Source organism: Schistocerca piceifrons, chromosome 2, assembly GCF_021461385.2.
Source record: "Schistocerca piceifrons isolate TAMUIC-IGC-003096 chromosome 2, iqSchPice1.1, whole genome shotgun sequence".
Classification (NCBI taxonomy): domain Eukaryota; kingdom Metazoa; phylum Arthropoda; class Insecta; order Orthoptera; family Acrididae; genus Schistocerca; species Schistocerca piceifrons.
This window is the reverse complement of record NC_060139.1, coordinates 283069088-283096034: the sequence shown is the minus strand read 5'-3', so window position 1 is coordinate 283096034 and position 26947 is coordinate 283069088. Positions and strand designations below refer to the sequence as shown.

General features: G+C 40.9%; 1 protein-coding gene across 1 annotated transcript in view; it reads right to left on the bottom strand.

Moving 5' to 3' along the window:
- LOC124775330 (dynein beta chain, ciliary-like) overlaps window positions 1–26947 on the bottom strand; it is a 702744-nt gene that overhangs the window by 61070 nt on the left and 614727 nt on the right. The window contains exons 70-72 of the mRNA XM_047250162.1: window positions 14948–15667; window positions 5317–9490; window positions 4784–5202 (exon numbers count right to left, since the gene is read on the bottom strand). Of these exons, the coding sequence (XP_047106118.1) occupies window positions 4784–5202; window positions 5317–9490; window positions 14948–15667 (5313 nt within the window). The remainder of the gene's footprint in view (window positions 1–4783; window positions 5203–5316; window positions 9491–14947; window positions 15668–26947) is intronic.

The following is a 26947-nucleotide window of genomic DNA, read 5'->3' as shown; positions in this document are numbered from 1 at the left end:
ACAATGAAAGCACAACTTCTCAGCACATTAGCTTTCCTTCAATGATGTCAAAATGAGAACATCCTGCCACAGTTTGAGGGACTATGACACCTGTAGAAATTGAAGACCAATTGAATATTACGACAAACTGGCATGCCCATAGCGAGATCGTGCATTCACTTCACATGGAAAGAGCTGGACAAGAATGTGGGTATCCTGCTCACATGCCACCTTTGTATAATAAGTGCACCACCAGCACACACTTTAGTGTGTATGAACTGCAGTTCTTACGCTGTCAGCGAGGTACAGAAACACACTGCTGCAAAACAGCTCCACAAACTTGATGGACTGTCAGGAACTCAGATGATCAACAAGGAGAATAACATGAGAGCCATTGTAAATTTGACAGAGAAAGTATTGGATTCAGCTACAACTTCAGCCCTTGCTAATAGGGTGAACTTCGTGCCTGTCCTGAGGACCATACCAAAATGAGACACTATTAGTGGCATGGAGGACATAATATGAGGCTTGCCAAAGGAAGAAGTAGAGGACATCAAATGGGGACATGCAGGGTCATTGCAAATCCCGACTTCCGAAAGCAAATGTGACTATGGTGGAGCTGGAGGCTCTCTGATCTCTGAGAGACAATGCTGACACTATGGCCCTTCCAGCACACAAAGGGAATGCAATGGTACTGATGTGCATCAATAACTAACAGTATAAAAGTGGTTCGCCACTACAGGACCTAGCCTACAAAAAGCTCAAGAGGGATCCAGCTTTGATGGTGACTAGAAAACTGTGGCTCTGTTGAAGAGCTCAGATCTACCAGAAGAAGAGAAGAAGTGGTCATATCCCTGTAAGGACTTCCCAAATTCCACAAGTAATGGGCACCTTGCGACCTATACTAACACCGCTAACTCGTACAATTATGGACTGGCCAAAAATTGGATACGTTTCTAAAGTCTCTTGTGGGACATTGTAGCTACCACATGAAGAATTTGGTCAATTTCATGTAAGCTCTTCAGAACATGCGACTACAGAGGGATGACCTGTTTGTGCGCTTTGATGTTATGTTGCTGTTCAGAGGAGTATTTTTTTCAAGATTCTTTGGTGCTTCTTAATCTTTGCTTCTTGCAAACAGTTAAACTTTTTCAACATGCACTGATGACCACTTACTTCAAGTGCAAAGGAGAGTATTTTTTAGTGATAGATGAAGTGGCTATGGGATCCTGATAGGCTTCTCGGAACACAAATCTTTGCCTGGACGGGGAGCATACAAACAGCACTTGATGAGTTTCTGGACCACCTTAACAACACCCATCAACACACTGCATTCACTATGGAAAGAGTGGGGAGTTGTTGTCTCTCTTTCTCTGAAGTATTAATCAGGAAGAAGGCACACGGTACATTAGACCAATCAATATATAGGAAGTGCATCAACATAGACTTTTACTTGCATGCAACAAGCCGCCATCATCCAGTGCAACAGCGGGTAGTACTAACCATCCAGATACATTGGGCATGCATCATCTGTGATAAGAAAATATTCCAGCCAAACTACAACATGTGGAGGAACTGTTCTGCAAAAAATTTTTGCAAAGAGGCACAGATTATTAAGGCATTTCAGAAAGGAAAGTTTCAGCAAACTAAGAAGAGGAAGAAGAAGACAGGAGACTTGCTTTCTTCCCTTACTTCCTCTCAGCCAAAACTGTGAAGCTGCTTAAAAAATCCAATATAAAAACCATCTTCTGACCACTGTCTAAGATGGCAGAGTATTTTGGCTTTGCAAAAGACCCACTAAAACTTAACATAGCTGGGGTATACAGCATCTAATACATCTGGCAAATGCAGTGCTGTATCTTGAAGTACTGCGACGAGCACATCAGGAATATACAACTGGGACAAACAAATAAATAAGTGAGAGCAGAACACAGTACGAACGAAGACCACACTTATGACTTTCAGAACACTAAGGTACTATGCCAAGCATCTAGTTACTGTGACAGCATTGTTATGGAAGCCACAGAAATAAGGAGTCACAAGAACCTGGTCAATAGGGACAAAGTTCAACATGGTGTCCTGTGCTAGCGGCAATATAATGAGACAGCATGCTCAGCATTGTTCTTCATGTGATATCATCCATAATGCCCAGAGATTTGAGTATGGTCTTTGGCACTCCTACTACCCCCACCACAGCAGCCTCACATCCCTCCCCATCCAATGGCTAGACAGCACCCTGCCACCTGTAGCCATATCGAAGAGGCACACTCGCAGTATAAACATTACGACATCTGCAACATTGCACTTTGTTGGAAGATGACAAATATGACACTCTTCAAAATGCTGTGCTATTTTAACACTGCCACTCAGCTGGAGACCCAAGGGCTTTTCATCAATCATTAACAAATAGTTTGATGCAACTGAATACTTCTTCACTGGTTTCCCAAAAAAACGGTGCTCTAGAATCATTAGCATAGTATCCATACTTAAGATATCATTTTTGTAAAATAAGAAGGGTAATGGGCCAAGTACTGACTCTGGAGGAAAATCCGACCACATATCGTTCCAGTTTGAATGGGTCCTCTCATTCTTTTGCTGAATAACTACTCTTTGCTTTCTACATTTTAAGCAAGAAGATAGCTGATGAAGAGCTTTTCCTGGAAGCCACATGTAGCCATTTTGCAAAGAAGTAAGACATGGTTTACCATATTCAATGTTTTAGTAAAGTCAAAAAAGATGCTGGTATATGAATCTTGTAATCAAGACACCTACTTACTTTTGTAATAAGTTTATTAATTGTTTGTTTTGTAGTGTGGCATTTCCGGAATCCATTTTGGTTACCAAGGGTGATTATGTGTATTTTATTACAATTTTCTTTTTGGCTGTACACTGAGGGCAATAAACTGAGGTGACAAAAATCCTGGGATACCTCCAAATAACATGTCAGACTTTCTTTTGCCAACATAGTTAAGCAACTCAGTGTGGCATGGGCTCAACAAGTTGCTGGAAGTACTATCCAGAAATACTGAGCCATGTTGCCTCTATAGCTGTCCATAATTGCAAAACTGTTGCTGGTGCAGGAGTTTGTGCATGAGTTGACCTCTCAATTACATTCCAAAAATATTTGATGGGATTCACGTTGGGCAACACGGGTGGCCAAATCATTTGCTCAAATTTCCCAGAATGTTCTTCAAACCAATTGCGAACAATTGTGGCCTGGTGACATGGCACATGTCATCTGCAAAAATTACATCACTGGATGGTCTCCAAGTAGCTGAAAATAATCAAGTCAGTCAATGATCAGTTCAGTTGGATCATAGGGCTCAGTCTATTCCATGTAAACACAGCCTACACTATTATGTAGCCACCACCATCTTGCATAGTGCCTTGTTGACAATCTGTGTCCATGGCTTCGTGGAGTCTGCACCGCACTCAAACCCTACCATCAGCCCTTAGCAACTGAAATCGGAACTGATCTGACCAGTCAACCGATATGGTTATGAGCCCAGGAGAAGTGCTGCAGGCGATGTTGTGCTGTTACCAAAGGCACTCACAACAGTCGTCTGCTAACATATCCATTAACACCAAATTTCACCGCACTGTGCTAACAGATACTTTCATCATACATTCCACATTGATTTCTGCAGTTATTTAATGTGGTGTTGCTTGTCTGTTAGCACTGACAACACTATCCAAATGCCGCTGCTATCGGTCATTAAGTGACAGCTGTCAGCCACTGCACTGTCTTTGGTGAGAGGTAATGCCTAAAATTTGGTATTCTCATCACACCCTTGGACATATGTCACCTCAGTGTATGCTACCCTTTTATGGACTGGTTGTACTTCTGCATATTTCAGTTTTTCAGGATAGTTACGTTCAAATGACAGACAAGTCATGAGGGAGAGAGGGGGGGGGGGGGGAGAGTCCTATATTACAACATACAGTCTTTACATTATTATTATTATTATTATTATTTTATTCCAGTCCATCTTAATGAGTTCAGATTTATTATGTTAATCACATTTTCACAAGGTATGGTTTTAAATATGATATTAGCAGAACTGTCTTGTTGATGTCAGGATAAATGTATGGAGTGAAAGCATTCTCTGCTACACTGGAATCAATAAATTGCCTGCACTTCACAGATATCTATGAGATTCATAATGGTTTCACCAACTAACCATCTACTACTAACTTAGATTTTGTTGATTGATGAGATGACTTTTGATTTCTTACTTGCTTCTAGGATAAGCTTACTATTAGCAGTTCTCTTGGCTGTTTTACTACTCTCTCAAAATCGTTTTATACCTTCCTTTTTACCTGAGTAAGGAACCCTGGGTTATGGTTGATTTAAGTCCCCACATCCAATTCTCTATTTCTAAAGCTGGGTATGTACATGAATAACTTTCGGAAAATATTCACCTATACAACAAATGCAAAAGGTATATTGATAATTTTTACTTATGGATGCAAAAGGACAAGTGGTATTCTAATTCAAAGGCTGATATTTAAAATGGCCAACTTGTCCACAATCAGCTCCCTGAAAGTTTTTCAAAACTGTCACCTTAAATTGAACCGTATGATTGATTGTCAGAAAGTCCATTTTATAACACAGAATTCTTTGATGTAAGTAGTGTTAATACAATATTTTAAAATGCAAAGTGTACTCAGTATGTCTGAAATTTAAGCAATGAAGTCTCTTCATTGCATGTGATCAATGGCAAATAAAGATTCTAGACTGCAGTGGAGACTAGAATAGGTCACAAAGCCAAAATGCAGTTAATGTTTCTATGTACTATCTTACCTTTTCTTCTCGTGTAAGAGTGCTTGTACCGCATGCTCCAGCCTCACGAGGTTGCATTTCTAAAACTGTACGAAACAAGGTCTCTGATGTGGTAGTCAGAAAACCTATTTCTGCATTTGGATGCAGCCCATATAAATATGGCGTCTCTGCTGGCAGGTAAGCATCAATGTAATTATGATAACCTTGTAAATCTGTATTTGGAGGTGCTAGGAAACCAGGTGCCAAAGAGAGGTCACCATCAAGGAGCTCTGGTCGTAGGTACTCTGAAAGGTATGTTCGACACAAGTGACGATCCCAGTCATCAGTAATATGACCCCCATACATTATTTCTCCAAACAGATAACGAAGATCTTCCCATGGTACTTTTGCACTATTCTCAAGATAGTTATACAGGACATTCACACTTATTGTCAAATCACCTGTAAAAATAACTATGTTTCAAAACACACAATAAGTAAGTAAAAAACGAAAAAAGAAACACTGGAAAGCACGCTTCAGGAAAGCAAAATTCATGTTTTCAGAACAAAGCTTACCAACATTGAAAGGATAAATTCTGTTCCAGCCTTGTGGCCCAAATTTTCGACGTTCTGCTATTACTGCGTGGAAGTAACAGAGAGAAAATAATATAGCTTTAAACTCTGCTTCTTTGGTGCTCATCTCAAGTGTCTCCTGTGAAAAATTATCAAGGGCTTTATGAAGATTTGCAAGCATTCCTGTAGGTGGCTCATTAGTAATTTTTATTGAAGACTCCAGAATTCCTTGAGGGATAATGTGGAAAGCTGGATCAGGTGATGGCTCTGCACTCATGAAAAGACGAAAGTTGGGATGTGCTATTTCAGCACAATGTTCCATTTTTTTCTCCAAATATGGCAACCAGTTCTTGACGAGATGAATATTCTGTAGTATAACCCAATGCCCTTCCCTAGCAGCAATGTCCATTGCTTCCTCAGCAACAACTTCCTGGCCTTGACCCAAAGAGACATTGTGAAAATTGTGTTTATCAAATGTAAAGCCAAGTTTCCTTCCAACTTTTTCTACATCTTTTAGTGGATCAACGCCTGGTGACAATATAAAGAACACTGGTGTGCTTGAACTCATTTCTTCATATGATTTTGAAAATTCAATAGTCCATGATTCAATGTACTTGCTGCCTAATTTTTCCTCAATAAATACTCTCATAGCATATGTCATTCTGTCAGGCCTCAAAGCTCTCAACATACATAACCGTTGCAATGCTGACTTGTTCTTCCACTCCTGAGGAAACTTCTCTCTCTCAGGTGTTTCTGATTCCACAAATTTCTTCCATCGCTTCACTGAAGCTTCTATGTCACGGTCGAGGTTTCTGAATTCGTCCATTGCAGAAAGTGTCTTGATCCCACCCCAGCTCAGATTAGTAAGAAAATCAACAGGACTGGTAACATTAGGGTTTGCTGGATATCGTAACAAAAAGTCAAGTTCTGCTGGGTCTATCTCATTATCCATTAAAAGAATCTGAATAGCCATCTGAGCCATAAAAATTAATTTGTCACATTCAAAAAGTCCCCGACTTGTATACATATAAACACCAAATGTTATGCTGTCAATGAGATTGAATACCCTTTTCTGAATGTTATCATCTTTACGTGCACACATCATTGCATTATAAAAGACAACACTGAAAGCCTTCAGTGAAAACTGGTATATTGGATTTATTTTGTGCAGGTCATTCAAAATAAAGTACAGCAGTGATGCTCTTGTAGCCGCTGAGCGGTACTGTTCTCTGGCTTCGTCAATCTGAACAGAAGTTACCTTAGCTTCAGAAACTTTTATCTCAATTTCTGCTGCAGTCTTCTTTGTGGTCTCCAGGTTTATCACTAGGGCTGTGTCCTTCAAAATATTTTCTCCTGCAGAAGCTAACCTATGCAGAAGGTCATCTTCAAGCATTTTAAGTGTAATTTTGAAATCATTCTGTTGCTTAGTGAGATCAGCCTTCAGTTTCTCTAGATCTGGGCGTTCAGCTTTTACAACCTCCGCTAATAGCTGTTCTTCTAATCCATCTCTTGTAACAGTAAAATTAATCAGAGTTGTTTGTGCTTGCATTTCAGGTTTATAATGAGGATTTGCCAACTTGGTGTGCAAAATTAGTCGAAAGTTTGGATTATAATCAACTTCCCTGTCACCAATTTTTATAGCTTTTCCTTTCTTTATCAGATTTCGACTCAATAACGGATCCAGAACAGCATCAATTGATTCACCAATATTTTCAATCAATACAGTGTCCCCATTTGACAGAGCCCCTTCAATCACTTCAAGATACATTTTCTGCCCTAAGCGAACAATTTTTAGGCTTTCTCCATATTTATTTTTGATCCACTTAATTCCTTGGAGCTGCGGATCTATCATAAGTGGCCAACGAGTTGAATTGGTCAAGATTGTTGCATTTTCTGCAGACATTCGATCACTTGGTAGGCCTTCATTGTTCCACTTGGCAATCTGAGCATCATCAGTTAGTAGAGTCAAGGGATCCACATCCAGTGTAAGTGGAATTTGTGGATCTAGCTTTTTCAGGTAAGGAAGCCAATATTTTTCTTGTAGGTCAATTCTGTATTTCCGAGTGAAGCAACCGACATAAGAAATAAATGCTGTTACCAAAAGAACGTCACCAGGCAGCATGTTTCCAGCTTGTTTAAGAGTAGCCACACTTTCTCTCCAGCGAATGTTCTCTGATCCTAGGCCATTAACAAGACGATTTGCTAAGTCAATAGTGAGTGAAGTAGAATCAGCTTCCTGCTGACATTTTACTTTTTCAGCAACAGCTTCTTCAAATTCATGTGTTAATGTTGCCAACTTGGCTTCAAGGGAATTCAATTGGTCTTTCAGGGAATTTAATCGTTCCCTAGCTGCAGCTAGCTCTGCATTGGCTTGGTTCAGTGCACGTCTCTTTGGCTCAACAACAACATAAACTTCATAGAATTTCATGATGTTTATAACCCAAGCACAGAGACCTGCAGCGGCAAGTGACTTGCCCTGTATGTTTTCAGGTACAAATTCTGGGTCTTGAAGGTATGGTTGCAAAGCTTTAATTACCTCAGGGTGGATGTTTTCCTTGTCATAATGTATTAAACTGTCTAGAAAAGAATCAACCTTTGCCATCATAACTTTACATGCTTTCCAGCTTCTATCTTTAGGGATTCTACCTTTTGGTGCAAACAGAACCATGACAGCAGCAGTAACATTGACCACTGCTGGTGGTGGTGCTCCAAATGATTTAAGTTCTGTGAGGTTACTTTTATTCAATGTATTCAATGCTTCTTGAGCAGCAACAAGTGCAGGTTCAGCCTTCATCAAATCTTCCTCACACATTTTTTGCTTTTGGCTCACATCTTCTTCAATTATTCTTACCTTTCTTTCTTCCTCAGCAGCAATTGCCTTTTCCTTAGACACCTTCTCTGTTTCAACCCCAATAACTTGTATTAATTTGTCAGCAGCGTCATTCTTTTCTTTAAGAGTCACCTGCTGATTTGCCAGGACTTCTTTCAGACCATCCACTTGTTGAGCAGTGCAAGCTAATTTTTCTAGACCATTTGTTAAACGATAAATACGAGCTTGTAGCTCAGCAGTTTTTTCGTGCAGAAGTTTTGAATACAAACTGATCTGTTCTAAAAATGATTTAGGTGTAGTGTAATTATAGCGACGTTCATTTTGTAAATAAGTGAGTGACATTTCATTCACAACTGTGTGCACATAAGCCATGAAAAGAGACACAGACTTGTGTAGCTTTGAAGGTAGCACAGAAATTTCTGACAGAAAACGTTCTGATACGGATTCTAATGCCTTCTGTGGCCATTCATGAAACCAATTAACAGATGTGCAGTTCACAATTGCTGGGAACTTACGAGCCCTTACACGTAATGTAGATCCAACTGGAGAGAAACACAATACCACCTTTAGTTGTCGGCGAACACGATCGATAAAAAACTTCCAACAGTTTTCTTTGTTATCAATAGAACCTGATGCTTTAACTTCATTTCTTAATCCAGAAACAATATTTTCTACTTCATCATCAGAAAACAATTCTGGAATCTCTCCAGATGCTAGCATGTCATTCACAAGAACTAAGAACTTCTCTTCAGCCACTTGTGAATCAGTCATCAGAAACATTATCCCCACACTTTTCAAGCCAGCTTTGTAATACAGATTTCCCAAATCTGATTTCATGTCATTAATTGCATATCCTTTTCGTAACTGGATCTGGAATACTTCAAGAGATGAAATAAATGCTGAAAGACGAGATAATGACTGTTTTCCACTTCCACCTACTCCAACAAGAAGGGCATTTCCTCTTGGAGATTCCAATATGCGATTTATACGACACACATGATGCATTGCATCCTCAAACATAACCAAGTTCATGGCAGCTACAAGATCATTATACTGTGCCAAAGCATCTTCAAGTAATCTTCTCAGTACATTCCAGTCTTTCACAGGCATGTATTTGCTTTCTCCGATACCATCTGCAAAATGACAAAATATAAGTGGTTTATGAAATACACTTTCATCTAGTTCTTCAAATGATTTCTTAACGATGTCATGTAGTATTTTGTTAAAGCTTTCAATATCACTATTGTCCACAAGTTTATCTCCATACACACGAGTTGCTTCATGCATCCACAGCCGTATCAGTTCATTTTGATTCGGCAAACAATCAGCAACAGTGAAGAGCATTGCCTGAAAACACAAATTGCAACAAAAATTAGCACTGAAATCTTGTACTAACAATATCTTATAAATAGCTGGATAATAAAAGGGGTAATAATGCAATGAAAGGAAACAGGACAAGGAAGGACACTCCTAGCTAGAGAAGAGAGGTCACGAGGTCCATCCAACCTTCGAAGAAAAGATTTCTTGCCAAGGAGGCCACCTACACAAATGATAAATAGTGCTGTCTGTGTGTGCCACTAGGGCCTGACTGCATCTGAGCCTGAGATGTGCAGAGATCTTTGCTGGAGTGGGTAGTGGAAGGGTGTGTGTGTGGGGGGGAGGGGGGGGGGGTGCGGGTGGCGGGGGGGGGGGGGGGGGTAAAGAAGAGGTGTGGGGCGAAGAGGGTGAGGGACGGCAGGGTAGAGCTGAGATGATGACATCAGCGCTACCTTTGAAAGGGTGCAGGGACATGGTGGGAAACCCTGGAATTCTCTGTGCTTGACTTCACAACCTGTGCCATCTGGATTCTTCCCACAACACCAATTTTCTCTGAATAGAGCAGGTGGGAAACCTCCCTGCAGGTGGGAAACCTCCCTTCATTCCTATAACCTCCCTGGCATCCACTTTTGCTAGTCTCTGCCTTCCACCAGCCTATTCCTTTCCTTGCATCCCCCAAAGATCAGTCTCTTGTTGTGGCACCTAGCACCTTACTATTCCATCGATGCATGCTCCCACAGGCAGCATTAGCACCTTTCTTCACCCTAACCTGCTATCACATCTCGTCCCCATCCCTTGCTTCTGGGATGTGGAATGAGTCAAGTTAAACATTCAGAATGAAGTTTTCATTCTACAGTACAACCCCTCTAATCCACCACCTTCGGGACCGGGACCATGGTCAGAACGAGAAAAAGGTTGGATTATCCCAAAAATCTAATATTTATTGCAAAAAGTATAAAAAGACATTTAGTACAAAAAATTAAACGATTTAAGAACTAGAAGATGGCTACAGTAATATAAAAAGATGTTTTTTACACAGTGTTAAACAGTATATTAACTAAAAATGTCTACACACACTATAATATGTATTGGTTTTAAAAGGAAAAATGACAAACAAATTACAGTACTGTACTGTACATAATAACGTATAAATGATATATATTGTAAACTAAAAAATGTTTATAGCACTGTATATAAAAAAGAAATTTTTTACAAAGAAATAAACTACTGTATGTATAAACTAAGAAATGATTACACTGTATGCATTGTTTTTACAGTAAAAACTAAAACAAATTACTTGGAAAAAAAGTCAGGGATACATTTTTGACGAGTTTTCTAAGGATCAATCCAGCCTTCACTGGCAGCAAATTTACTTTTGGCTTCCAGTTTATTGTGCAAAACTATCACTTTTTCTTTGAGAATTGGCCCGGATATTGGAGTTCCTTTCCTTCTTTCTTGACAAAACCACATCCACAATGCTTTATTAAGCAGTTCAAGTTTAGGCTTTTTTAATGTTTTGCGATTCTTCAGAGCGTTTTCACCATCAATCGTAACTGTGTAGGAGTCAATGTCTTTCCGATTCTTCCTCCAATTCTTAATTGTCGTAACACCTACGTTCAGTTTCTTTGCATTCTTTGGAGCGAATCTCCTTCGTCCAGTCTTAGTAGCACTGCTAATTTTTCATTTAGTGAAAGAGTTATGTGTTTATGTTCGAATCCAGACATGTTGAAAAACAGACAACTGTACACACAGTGAATCTACAGTAATAAGTACGGTATAGAATTGGAATAAAGCAAACAACGAAGTTTTTTAATCCCAACAAAGGATAAAACTGCACAATAATGTACAGTATAACAATATGCACAGCAATAGACACCACAACAATGGCCCAACAGGCGTCCAGTCAGTGACAAGTTGGCACAGGCTCGCGAGCCTCAGCATGGTTGGACTAACTGGAGTGACGGAACATCCAAGGTCGGATTAGAGGGGTTCTACTGTACCACAGAATGAGCACTGTTTTGAAACTTCCTACCAGATAGAACCATATATGACTGAGCGAGACGGCACAGCGGTTAGCACACTGGACTTTCATTCGGGAGGATGACAGTTCAAACCTGAGTCCGGCCATCCAGTTTTAAGTTTTCTGTGATGCCAGGATGGTTCCTTTCAAAGGACACGACCAGTTTCCTTCCCCACCCTTGATGCAATCCAAGCTTTTGCTCCATCTCTAATGACCTCAATGTTGACAGGACATTAAACCCAGTCTCCCTGCCATTTCCTTTAGAACTGTGTATCAGACACAATACCTTTCCGATGAATGAGACTTGCTACCGATAAAACAGTACAATAAGTTATTGCAAGGAAAAGCATGACTACTGTGTGAATCTATTATTTATTTTCATGTGGCAAGCCAAGTTGAGAGATGACATGCATTTTAAAGGTTGCACTGTGAATGCAGTAACTTCAGAAGAGGAAGTAACTGAGTGGGTGTGATATCGAAGTTCTGTGTGTCACTAGTCTTCTTTGGAAAAGCATGTCATCCCAGAAATAAATGACTTACTAAAACAATGACAGTATAGAGTTTAGAAGATAAATGAGAACTGTAATGCAAAGAGTATTCTGAGCTGTCAGTAAGAACTATCAAATTGAGATTTACATACCCATTCCGAATTATGAGGTTACTGGTAAGAATCAAATATTTGTTGTATTACATTTTTGTTTTATCAAAAACAGAAAAGCACTGTCATATCTGTTTCATGATATTTTTATACTGTGCTCAACCACTGCCTTCCAGGGTGCTCTACTGATGCTGTGAAGAAGTCCATGTTTCTTGTATCCACACTCAACTAATGGCAACCAGAATAGTATTTAGCATTCACTGTTCAAGATACGTGAGTTAGAAAGAGAAAAGGGACCCATTGTAAAAGAAATAAAATTTTCAGTACAAGCAGAAACATTTGATAATATCTGTAAATTTATGTCATTCTGTACATGCTCATATCGATTTGAAAGTAGTTTGAACCCAACAGCAGTCAATAATACTGTTAAATGCAACTGACATCAGTCTTCTGAAAATGGACCTCTTGTTTTTATGGGAATAACACTGGTACCATAAGAGACTGTTTTTCAAAATCTCTCGGCTGTGTGTACAATGTTTCACAAAATAGCATCACCAAAATTTTAGAGGCATTTTATTGAGCTCAGATAGTTTTGTATAAGAGAAGAATATTTTGTCATTACAATGATACCAAACAAGATAAGTGGACCCTTTTTATATCAGAGTTATAAATGCCTACAGATGTTGCCAATATGCAGTTGGCCGTAACACAGAATAAAAGAACCAATACTTTGCCAAAAGAAAGCAGCACAGAGTTCACTAATTTCTCTCAATTTGGGGCCAATTTATTTGGTTTTAAATTTGTGAACATTGCAATGTACTATAGGTCTGAAGAAGTTAACCTTGTAATACGAAATATTAATTTGAAAAACTCTGTACCATTTGGCAAAGGACAGTCAAAGAGTAACATATATGCAGAAACTGTTTCTAAATATGTCCAATTAAACAATGGTAATAAAGTGAAACTTTAAAATGCATTACCTCAAAGTATCTATTGTCAATCGCAAATATTCAACATGTCATAACTCACTCAAATTTATTTAAAGTAGGAGAATAATGAATGGAAACATACACAAGATTCATTCTGGAAAGAAACCCTGCGCTGAGGCTACGCCATTTCCCCACAATATACTTTCTGCAGGGGGTGTTAATTCTGCAAGGTGTGTGAGGGAACTGTGATGTCTGCAAATTAGAAGAGATGCACTGGCACAAGAGAAACTGTGAGGGTGGATCTTGGATTGTGTCCAATTAGTTGGTAATTTAGTGGGCGTACCAAAAGCTCAGCAACATACACTCCTGGAAATGGAAAAAAGAACACATTGACACCGGTGTGTCAGACCCACCATACTTGCTCCGGACACTGCGAGAGGGCTGTACAAGCAATGATCACACGCACGGCACAGCGGACACACCAGGAACCGCGGTGTTGGCCGTCGAATGGCGCTAGCTGCGCAGCATTTGTGCACCGCCGCCGTCAGTGTCAGCCAGTTTGCCGTGGCATACGGAGCTCCATCGCAGTCTTTAACACTGGTAGCATGCCGCGACAGCGTGGACGTGAACCGTATGTGCAGTTGACGGACTTTGAGCGAGGGCGTATAGTGGGCATGCGGGAGGCCGGGTGGACGTACCGCCGAATTGCTCAACATGTGGGGCGTGAGGTCTCCACAGTACATCGATGTTGTCGCCAGTGGTCGGCGGAAGGTGCACGTGCCCGTCGACCTGGGACCGGACCGCAGCGACGCACGGATGCACGCCAAGACCGTAGGATCCTACGCAGTGCCGTAGGGGACCGCACCGCCACTTCCCAGCAAATTAGGGACACTGTTGCTCCTGGGGTATCGGCGAGGACCATTCGCAACCGTCTCCATGAAGCTGGGCTACGGTCCCGCACACCGTTAGGCCGTCTTCCGCTCACGCCCCAACATCGTGCAGCCCGCCTCCAGTGGTGTCGCGACAGGCGTGAATGGAGGGATGAATGGAGACGTGTCGTCTTCAGCGATGAGAGTCGCTTCTGCCTTGCTGCCAATGATGGTCGTATGCCTGTTTGGCGCTGTGCAGGTGAGCGCCACAATCAGGACTGCATACGACCGAGGCACACAGGGCCAACACCCGGCATCATGGTGTGGGGAGCGATCTCCTACACTGGCCGTACACCACTGGTGATCGTCGTGGGGACACTGAATAGTGCACGGTACATCCAAACCGTCATCGAACCCATCGTTCTACCATTCATAGACCGGCAAGGGAACTTGCTGTTCCAACAGGACAATGCACGTCCGGATGTATCCCGTGCCACCCAACGTGCTCTAGAAGGTGTAAGTCAACTACCCTGGCCAGCAAGATCTCCGGATCTGTCCCCCATTGAGCATGTTTGGGACTGGATGAAGCGTCGTCTCACGCGGTCTGCACGTCCAGCACGAACGCTGGTCCAACTGAGGCGCCAGGTGGAAATGGCATGGCAAGCCGTTCCACAGGACTACATCCAGCATCTCTACGATCGTCTCCATGGGAGAATAGCAGCCTGCATTGCTGCGAAAGGTGGATATACACTGTACTAGTGCCGACATTGTGCATGCTCTGTTGCCTGTGTCTATGTGCCTGTGGTTCTGTCAGTGTGATCATGTGATGTATCTGACCCCAGGAATGTGTCAATAAAGTTTCCCCTTCCTGGGACAATGAATTCACGGTGTTCTTATTTCAATTTCCAGGAGTGTATGTTGTTAACATTAATGTAAAGTTCACCATCTTTACTGAAAATTGTGCAATCTTTAAAGAAATTTTCTTCACAGTTCTTATACTACAATAGATCAATTATACATAAAATATAAATTTCAAATGCAGTCAAGAGAATAAAATGTTTTTAATCTTACCTGAAAAATATTTGATAAGTCTCGAAGATTGAAGATGTAATGAAATTTTAAGGCCGTAGGAAGAAACATTGCTGCCATTTTTTGGTGTAACGCCAGTGCTGCTTTCACTAGTGCTGATGAAATCTTGCAGACATTGTTGCTGAATTTAAGTATTGGATTTGCCAAGTGTTGACTGAGGATTGAGTGATAGATGTGAAACAGTGGTTCATCAGATGGGAAATTCACAGCAAAGACACAGAAATGTCGCTGAAGTCTAGGATTGATTGTAAAACTTCCTGATGTTGGGTTCATGCATGAGACGTACTGACAGTTGTGAATATCCTTAAGTGTCAATTTGTTGCGATCATACCAATGGCAGTAATCAAAATATTGCCGTATTAATGTATGAGGCTGTACAGTGCCGTATGCATCCACTTCTGGCATGTTCATGTCATCAATGAAATAAATCATTGTCTTATTTCCAGGTGGTCCAAAGTTGCGTCCTGCTTTCTTCTCCAGTGGTTTTTCCAGAACTTTCTGTAGCATTTCGGATGTCGTATAAAAGTTGAAAGGTACATTGGTAATAACATAGTTCTCTGACAGACTTCCTAATTTATCAGCTACAATAACACTTTTGCCTGAACCAGACACTCCGACAAGCATAAGAGGTAACCTCTTTTGCATCAATAGATCCATAAAATAACGTATTCTAGTAGTTTCATTTGTGGATACCAAGAATGACTGCAAAAAGAAAAACATGTTCTTGAGCATTCTGTAAAAATAAACAATATTATCACAATTATTTTTCATTGTGATAATAGGACAGAGAAAATTAGAATGATAGCTAACCTCTCAGAGTGTCGTTTATGTGTAAAATAAGAAGAGTTCATATTCTTTAGTTATTAAAGAATGAAAAAGTTACTTAGAATGCAAACAAGAAGAATGACAAAAACTATAATTATTAAAATATATGGCATTCAGTAGCAGCTAATCAGGGCAACAACAAAAAGTGGAAGTTCAAGCTCTGGCAAAGATAGGTATCTGCAGCTCGTGCTTTCTGAACACTTCTTTCCACAACAAGGTTCCATGTCACGGCTTTCTTCCTTTTACACGTTATAAATTATTGTGTATTTCTGTAATTGTTAGCTCCTGTAGATCAGTGGTTGCTATACAGCATCGAACATAACTGAAATTAATTGATTTCTTGTGTGTAGTCGTCTTGTGTATCCTTCAGGAGTAGTAGACAATAATCAAAATTGGAGGACCGCTGGAATTTTCATCTAAACGCATGTAAAGCATTATATTAAGTAATGCAATATAATCCGCTTGTTTGCTAAGGTCAAAACTATATCCTCTTAACTACTCATTGCCACATATATTGGAAAGATGTTAAGTCAGTACTGGTCTACCATTTCCAAATAGACACAAGACTAGGCCATTAAGTCACCTTACACAATTCCATAAAATATAAAGAATAATAGTAATAATGTTAAGACTGGTCGGGAAGTTGTCCTTATATTGCACCACTTCTGACTGTGGAATCAAATGACATAATATTTAACTGGTGCACATACCATGCCTGCTTCAGCCTCATGATAACTGTATCCCCAGCTGTACTGAATAGTAAGCTGTCATGTTTATTGAAAGTGCCTCCTTAGATTATTTTTTGGTAATAACTTGCCTTTGGAAAATTATCTTAATTAAGATGGCAACTTACAGCCCAGTATAATTTAGGAACCGGTCATTGTGAGGCTGAAGCAGATGTCGCAAATGTGGAATGTAAAGATTCTTATTTGTCAATGGGCTTAACACCACTGACATCACAGCCATTAACATGGAAATGTAAGGAAGAGACCACCAACCATACATTACGAAGTTATCATTTGAGAATGGACAAGTAATACTGAGTCAACACCTCACGGAAGCTCAAGAAATTTTATTGAGAGTAATAATGTTCAGTTAGCTTATTATATCCGAATGAAGGTTCATTTTAGAAGACGCATAAAATTTCAGAATGACTGGCCAGCATTTACTTCACACAGCAAAATTCCTGTACTGCCAATAAGATATATGAAAGTAGAGAAAACTGCCTAATGTCCATTTAAAATTACTCGATAGTTGGTGTCTGTGATGGCCACTACAGTGTTGCCACATCAGTTGCCGGGTATCCCTCAGTTATAGGTAACACACAAACATGGCAAGTCACTTCACAAATGTTGTTAACATGTAATGAGGAGCAATGTTGGATGCGACCACCACAAGGTATGTCAGAAATGCAAGATACACTGTCAAAAGCTGGTTTTAAGTGACTTATGACTGAACAGCAGCAGGAGATGAATTTTGTAGCCCTGAATTTAAATTCACATCCTAAGCTAACCACAACCTTGTGATGTGTAATGTAGCCATGAAAGTGATGGTCAACAATCTGTGGCAAAGCTAAAATCACAATCGCTCTGTTCATGGCAATTAAAGCTAACCTCTATGGGCAAACTCAAGACAGAAAATGTTCACTTTCGATGCTAAAAGCCACTGTAACTTCATGCTTATCATTGGTTACCAGAAACTATCCTCTCACTGGCTACACCAAGCTACCATGCTACCAGATGATGAGCAGTCTTTGTTGGCACTTAGTTGCAGATTGTAGATGACACAGGCAAATTTCAGATGAAAAAAGAATGATAGGTAGAACAATAAGAGCAAATAAAAAAGTCAATAAAAAGATCAAACGATGTGGCAAAGAAATGGAAATTTTAAAAAAAATTAAATTTAAACCAATTAATTGAATAATAGTGAAAATCAAACTCTTTAACTCTTTTGATTAGATTTAGAAATAAAAAAAATTCACAACATTTCATGAGTTTCAAACCTATGACCTTCCACATACTCTAACTATTACACTAAAGTAGAATGCTGACTGAACTTGTTATAGTTTTGGCTTCACCCAGTTGCAACGATGAATTGCAGCCTTCAAAAACTGGCTTTCCACAATGTCGTGCGAAGCTTATCTAATGTAAGCTGATCTCTGTGATTATAATAACCACATTCATGATGCTGAACTGAATTTTATGCAGAAGAATCCAGTAATGTTTAGTTAGTACTGTGTATGAAACATATGTATTTCATTAGCATCATTATGTGTGTGTGCTGTTTGTGGTGTGGTTATCACATATGATGAAATACAAAATAGAAGTGTCAGATACATGACTTGGGATCCAAATACATTACGAAAGAATGCCTCACAAGGAACTGAAATTGAACTGACCAATTGTTGTGGCAGTTTGGCAATGATGAATAGTTCGAGTAGAAAGTTCAGCACTCTGATTGGAGGAAACTAACTCCAATGCATGAAGTGTCAATTTTAATCAAGGAATAGTTTGTTTCTCAGGGAGGACAGAGAGGTACTCTTCGGAAGCTTGAAAAAGAGGGATAGGTCAGTCCAACACTAGTTGAGAGGATGGGAGAGATAAAGATGAAGGGGAAGGTGTCAGAAAGAGTAGGAGGTCTAAGTACTGTGCCAGTTTCAATCAAAGATGATAGAATTACAGAGTGAGAAGTAAAGATCAATTACGAGAAAAAGAAATAACTACTAGTCATCATCATCATCATCTTGGACAGTTTCCAGCCTCTGGCTGAGACTGTTTGGAACATAGGCTTCTCTGTCACCTTCTGTCTTGCCACCATCTCCCCATCTTCACCTTGGTCCAGTCTTCTCCTTTCTTTTGGATGAATTTCTCCACCCCTTTCAGCCATCTGTCTCTCGGTCTTCCTCTTGGTCTCTTTCCTTCCAGCTTCACCTTGTGTATTCTCCTGGGTATCCTCCTCCATTTGCTTAACATGCCCATACCATCTCAGTCTTGATTTCTCCATCTCCTCCTGTAATGGTTTCACATTCATTAACTCTCTGATCCTCTCAGTTCTTAATCTGTTTATCTTTGTCACTCCAATACTGTCTCTCAATAATTTCATCTCACTAGCTTGTACTTTGTTTTTCTCTCTTCCTTTCATAACCCAGGTTTTGGAAGCATACGTCAGGATCAGGTCATACTATGACCGGTATATAACATCTTTACTGATTTGGGGTACATCCTTGCTCCATATTGGGCTTCTGACACTCTTCCAAAATGCTTCTGCTTTTCTCCCCCACTCGTTTACTTCTCTGTCGTTTTACTCATCTTCCTGTATCAGGCTTCCTAGGTACTTGAAACTCTCCACTCTCCTCAATCGTTCCCCACCAACTGTTATTCCAGTTGTTCCTTCCTCCTTCGTTCTTGTTGTGATAATCATCTCAATCTTATTTATACTAAATTTCATCCCATGTTCTTGTACTGTTCATTCCCATATGTCCAACTGATCTTGTACTTCCTCCTCCTTATTTCCCCAAATCATCAGAGCATATGCAAACACCATAGCTTTCATCTTTTCTTCACCAATTACTTGTGCTACTGTACTCATTATATCATCCATCACTACAATGAAGAGTAATGGTGAAAGTGCACTTCCCTGCCTCAAGCCATTCTTCTATTCAATCCAAGCTGATTTCTCTCCTTCCACTTCCACACAGCTCACATTTCCTTGGTACATTTCCATTATCCTCCAACTAATCTGCTTTGCTACTCCTCTGTTCTCCAGGGCTTTCCACACTGTTCTTATACATGCACTATCATATGCTTTTTCAATGTCCAGGAAGGTCATTAGTAGATCTATTCCATATTCATAGTGCTGTTCCTGCAATGTCTTGCAGCAAAAATTAGATCCACCATGGATCTTCCTGTTCTGAAGCCATGTTGCTCTTCCCTCATCCCTCCTTCTAATTTTGTTCGAATTTGTGCTTCCAAAATTTTCTCAAAAATCTTTGCACAATGACTCATTAATGTTATCCCCAGATAGTTCTTGCACTGTTTTCTATTTCCATTCTTAAAGATTGGGATAATTATTCCCTTCTTCCAGTCTTCTGGGATCATCTTGTGGCTCCACACAATTTTCAATACTTGATATAGCCATTGTATCCCCACCTCTCCTGCTGCTCTCACTATCTCTACACTTAGCTCATCCAGACCTGGTGACTTCCCTCCCTTCATCTTGCCCAATGCCTCTTCCATTTATCCCTATGTAAGGTCTTTTTCTATTTGCTACTCCTCCTCTTTTTTCCCCTTGGCTTGTTCCTTGTCATCCAGGTCTCCATTCAGGTTTAAGAGTTCTTCGAAATACTCATTTCACGTATTCTTTACTTCCTCCTTATTCTCTACATCTTGGCCAATTTTGTTCATCATTCGGGCCTAATATGTCCTTTAGTAACTACTAGTATACTTAGTAAATTAGTGCCACTTATGGTGATGTATGTGCAACTTCCAGAATCTCAGGAGGAAAAAATATGAAAAATGAAGACAATCTTACAGAACATGTCAAAGAAAGGTAATGGAGTTCTTTCCATGTTCCCCAGATTTAACAATACTGTACAACCAAGCACACAAAGTAACATAAAGGATATTATGTGCTGGCAGTTTCAGGGTAAACTGAAATACAGGGTGATTCAAAAAGAATACCACAACTTTAGGAATTTAAAACTCTGCAACGACAAAAGGCAGAGCTAAGCACTATCTGTCGGCGAATTAAGGGAGCTATAAAGTTTCATTTAGTTGTACATTTGTTCGCTTGAGGCACTGTTGACTAGGCATCAGCGTCAGTTGATGCTAAGATGGCGACCGCTCAACAGAAAGCTTTTTGTGTTATTGAGTACGGCAGAAGTAAATCGACGACAGTTGTTCAGCGTGCATTTCGAACGAAGTATGGTGTTAAACCTCCTGATAGGTGGTGTATTAAACATTGGTATAAACAGTTTACAGAGAATGGGTGTTTGTGCAAAGGGAAAAGTTCTGGACGGCCGAGAACGAGTGATGAAAATGTAGCACGCATCCAGCAAGCATTTGTTCGCAGCCGAGGAAAATTGACTCGCAGAGCTAGCAGAGAGCTGCAAATTCCAAAATCAACTGTATGGAGAGTCCTACGAAAAAGGTTAGTTATGAAACCTGAACGTCAACTACCCGAGGCGATGGATCGGCCGCCAGGCAGCCCGTGACAGAGCACTTCATCACTGGCCTCCAAGAAGCCCTGATCTTACCCCCTGCGATTTTTTCTTATGGGGGTATGTTAAGGATCTGGTGTTTCGGCCACCTCTCCCAGCCACTATTGATGATTTGAAACGAGAAATAACAGCAGCTATCCAAACTGTTACGCCTGATATGCTACAGAGAGTGTGGAACGAGTTGGAGTATCGGGTTGATATTGCTCGTGTGTCTGGAGGGGGCCATATTGAACATCTCTGAAATTGTTTTTGAGTGAAAAAAAACCTTTTTAAATACTCTTTGTAATGATGTATAACAGAAGGTTATATTATGTTTCTTTCATTAAATACACATTTTTAAAGTTGTGGTATTCTTTTTGAATCACCCTGTAGTTTCCACAGCAGTTCACTATTATCAGACTACCTACGAGGGCCGTTCAGAAAGTAACCTCCGGTTGATTTAAAAAAATACACGAAGTTAAATAAAAATATTTTAATATATACATCTTACAACTACATCTTTGCACTATTTTTCTACATAGTCTCCATAGCGATTGAGGCACTTATCGTATCTCTTCACAAGCTTTGAAATTCCTTCTGGATAAAAATCACCCGTTTGTGCCTGGAGCCAGCCTGTGACCGCATCTTTGAGCTCTTCGTCGTCATCAAACCGCTGTGACCCGAGCCATTTCTTCAAATGCATGACGAGGTGATAATCACTTGGCGCCAGGTCTGGGCTGTAAGGTGGATGGTTGATAACGTCCCACTTGAAGGACTCAAGAAGGGCCGTTGTTCTGCGAGCAGAGTGAGGACGGGCGTTATCGTGCAAAAAACGATACCGGAAGTCAGCATACCACGGCGTTTGTTCTGTATAGCCCGTCGTAACTTTTTTATTGTTTCACAGTACACGTCTTGATTAATGGTCGTGCCACGTTCCATGAATTCAACCAACAACACTCCTTTGGCATCCCAAAACACCGTTGCCATCAGTTTTCTGGCAGAAAAATCTTGCGAGGCTTTTCTTGGTTTGGTAGGCAAATTTGAATGTGCCCACATCTTTGATTGTTCTTTTGTCTCAGGGTTCACGTACTTAATCCAGGTTTCGTCACCGGTCACGATTCTGTTTAACAATGGTTCTCCTTCGTCCTCATAACGTGACAGAAAGTCTAATGCAGAGGCCATTCTTTGAGTTTTGTGGTGGTCGGTAAGAATTTTGGGCACCCATCGTGCACAGAACTTACGGTAACCCAATCTTGCTGTCACTATCTCGTACAAGAGAATCTTAGAAATCTGTGGAAAACCAGTAGACAACTCCGACATTGAGAAACGTCGATTTTCACGAACTTTTGCATCAACTGTCTGAACGAGTTCGTCAGTCACCAATGATGGTCTACCACTCCTCTCTTCATCATGAACGTTTTCTCGTCCACTTTTAAATAAACGTACCCATTCACGGACAACTCTTTCACTCATAACTCTTGGTCCGTACACGGCACAAAGCTCACGATGAATAGCTGCTGCAGAATATCCTTTGGCTGTAAAAAACCTTATGACAGCACGCGCTTCACATTTGGCGGGGTTTTCTATTGCAGCACACATTTCAAACTGCCACAAAAACTAAACTAGCGCGGGTACGACGTTCACTCGACCACGGCTTGATGCCGACTGACCTGTTGAGTGCGTGAACGCACAGATGGCGTCGCTACCCCCCCACAACCCGCACTGTGACCAATCGGAGGTTACTTTCTGAACCGCCCTCGTAGATACTGGTTGTTGTCATGCAAAGTGACTGTTAGTTCTATCAAAAAGAATACTCTCCTGAGTAAACTAAAGTTACAAGGAGACAGAATGGCTGAACAGTATTCACTTCCACAAGAAAAAAGTCCAAGTACTTGTGACAGATTCATTTAAAAGTAGGGAAAAAAAATTACCAAACTTTTGCAGTAACCTGCTGCCCACAAAGACACAAGTTGGGCCACTATGGAAAGCACAGTGTGCACCGACATTTAAATGGCGTGCCCAAAGCTACCCGAGGTGGCCGCCAGGGCAGCACTGTCACCAACCGCAGCCACTTGGACTGCTGTGTGTACACAACATGAAACAGTGATACAAGACGGAGACAGCATCTTCAAAAGGCAATACATGGGGCTTTGGGCTCTAAGTCGTCTATTTATTTGAGACTTGTAATTACCTTCACTGAGCTCTTGTTGTTGTGGTCACTTTGTGACTCTGCCTTTACTGTATTGTTTATGTCACTGCATGACCCAATAAATGTGTATTTCTTTTTATGCCCATGTGTTTCCTTGTGTTCATAGTTAGAGCACAAGTGGTGACAGGCAAGGGTCAAATTTTTGTGTGTTTCAAATTGTGTGGATTTCTGCCATTTTGCTCTTCCACTGAGGCTTGACTCAAGTAACTTCTGTAACAACAGCAAGTGCATATGGCCATGTTGGAACACTTGTTAGCCTCACTGATGCAGGCTCCACTGCCAGTTGTTCATCTGCCACCATTCCCACCCTGCGATGAATCCATGGAAGACTTACGATAAGTGGCTTCGTCAATGTTTTGCAGCTTTCCGAATGATTGAAAAGGAGGTCCGAAAGCTCATGTCTTATCATGGACACCCTCATATGTATCACATCCGTGTCAGTTAATTCCTCTAAATAACCATCGTTTTTTTCTTTTGATGATATGTGTAGTTTGCGTCCACCTATAACCACAAGCGTACAAATTACTCTGCATGTAAAATTCTACCAATGTCATAAACAGCCACAGCAATCATATTGCAACTGGGCATCTAAGCTTCATGGCCTGTCACAAGTGTCAGTTTGTCATGGCAAAGTATCAGGAGTCATATGCAGGTGCCATGACCAGATACATGATTATTCATTCAGGTCCAGATTAGGAGATGTGTCAATGTGCCCTTCAGCTTGAGGACCCTACACTGGAGGAGGTTTTGAATATTACACAGTCATTCAACATCTCCTGTGCCATGGGCCACCAACTAGCATCTTCGAGTGACATCACCATTGTTGACAGTGTGCAACCCCAGATCATGGAGCCAAGCGCATTGGGGGGGACAGGTTCTAGCCACAGAACAAACAAGCCAACCGGCCCAATGCGGACAAACATGTCACTGGCAGCAGGAACAGCGAATGCCACGTAATTCATGCCCCTCTTGTTTCAAACAGCATGAGCAGGTTGCCTGCTCCAAGGGCTGTACCTCTTGCCACAAATGTAAAGAAAAAGGTCACATATCAGTGACATTTAAATCTTTGTCCACCCATGAAAAATTGCAGGACTCAATGGGCATCAATTTCATACCATTTTGTTATTATGTTCAACTTTGCCATCAGGTCACAACATTAACTGAATTGTGGGTGATGGTTCAGCCATTACTACTACAAGTCAACAGGGGGGGTTACCGTGTCCTAGCTCAACTCTCATACATATACCAGTCTAGGGTCCCCACCATTGGCACACAGTTTACTGTCAATTCTAAGGTACGACAAACAGCAGATTCCTATTCATGGTAAATTTACACAATCTATAACTCAGTTGCCTGTAAGATTAAATAGTTGGTGGTCAGTTATGTGAGTACTGAAAATTTGTTTGGGTTAGATGCCTTTACTGCTTTTGGTGTTTCCTAACATGAATGTGGTGCATCTGGTGTCAGATCAAGTGCCATATCGCGAACTGGATTCTTTGTAGTCTGAGTTTTCAGATCTGTTTGCCCCAGGATTAGGCTGTGCAAATAACTTCACAGTACACACGGGAATTGAACACGGGCCCTTAGGATTGACAATCTGCCACGCTGACCACTCAGCTACCGGGGACGGACAGTGCATTAGCGATCATAAAGAAGCTAACTGGTTGGGTTTGGTGCTGTGGTGACCTCAAGGACAACAATGCATAGTTGGTCATCAACACTTACCCCATTCCTTGAGTGGGGGAGTTGCCCACAGAACTGGCTGGGGGTTAATTCTTTCCAAAAATTGACTTGGCCGAAGGCTAGCTTCAGAGTCCACTGTATGAGACACCAAAACAGTTGCTTGTGATTAATATGGCTTTATGCCTTTTTCAATATCAATCACTAATGTTTAGGGTTGCTTGTATACCTTCCATCTTTCAACATTTTTTAGGACAGGTTATCGTTGGTTGTCCTTCTTTACATTAACTGCCTTGACGACATCATCATGACAGGTGCTAACACAGAGGATCACCTACATTACTTCTGTTTTCCAAGCTGTGAGCCTCAAATGTAATCTCACTAATTCTCTCTTTGCCAGCATTTTGTCGTTTATTTGGGTCATGAAATTTCCTGGCAGGGTGTGTGTCCCACAATATAACATCTCACCACCATTACAGCTTTGCCCCATGATGTATTTTCACTTATGACACATACAATTTCGGTGAGTGCGTGTCCATACAGTTCATACGCCCACTTGTAGAGGCCACCTGGGTCTGCCCCCGGTACGCTCTGGTGAGCCGCCAAGGAAACAGCTTTATTAAAACAATCAAAAATGAGTGTTCAGCCTATTCTTTACACTATTACTGTTGTCCAATCAATGTGTTCAATGCTACGCACAACCTGTATCTTACATGTTGCTCTATAAAGTACTTTGTTCCATAAATAGTGTTTGTTCTAGTTGTAAAGTGGGTTACGGATGGAAAAAACCCACCGTGGTTTAACAGCACAATTCGCAGAATGCTCAGGAAGCAAAGACAGTTGTACTCGCGGTACAAGAAAGATTGGGAGAATGAGGACAGGCAAAAGTTAGTAGAGATTTATGCTGCTGTAAAAAGAGCAATGCGCGAAGCATACAACCACTACCACCATCATACCTTAGCAAAAGATTTTTCTGAAAACCCAAGAAAATTCTGGTCTTACGTAAAATCGGTAAAGGGATCAAAGGCTTCCATCCAGTCACTCACTGATCAGTCTGGCCTGGCAACGGAAGCCAAAATTTTAAATTTAGCATATGAGAAATCTTTCACGCAGGAGGATCATACAAACGTACTGCCGTTTGAGGCTCGTACAGATTCCCTTATGGAGGACATAGTGATAGACATCCCCGGGGTTGTGAAGCAGATGAATGGGTTGAAAATAAATAAATCGCCAGGTCCTGATGGGATTCCAATTCGGTTTTACAGAGAGTACTCTACTGCATCGGCTCCTTACTTAGCTTGCATTTATCGCGAATCTCTTTCCCAACGCAAAGTCTCGAGCGACTGGACAAAAGTGCAGGTGACGCCTATATATAAGAAGGGTAGAAGGACGGATCCTCAAAATTACAGACCAATATCCTTAACATCGGTTTGTTGCAGGATTATAGAACATATTCTCAGTTCGAATATAATGAATTTCCTTGAGACAGAGAAGTTGCTGTCCATGCATCAGCACGGCTTTAGAAAGCATCACTCCTGCGAAACACAACTCGCCCTTTTATCACATGATATCTTGTGAACCATGGATGAAGGGTATCAGACGGATGCCATATTCCTTGACTTCCGGAAAGCGTTTGACTCAGTGCCCCACTGCAGACTCCTAACTAAGGTACGAGCATATGGGATTGGTTCCCAAATATGTGAGTGGCTTGAAGACTTCTTAAGTAATACAACCCAGTACATTGTCCTCAATGGTGAGTGTTCATTGGAGGTGAGGGTATCATCTGGAGTGCCCCAACGAAGTGTAGTAGGTCCGCTCTTGTTTTCTATCTACATAAATGATCTTTTGGATAGGGTGGATAGCAATGTGCGGCTGTTTGCTGATGATGCTGTGGTGTATGGGAAGTTGTTGTCGTTGGGTGACTGTAGGAGAATACAAGATGACTTGGACAGGATTTGTGATTGGTGTAAAGAATGGCAGCTAACTCTAAATACAGATAAATGTAAATTAATGAATAGGAAAAAGAGTCCTGTAATGTTTGAATACTCCATTAATAGTGTAGCGCTTGACA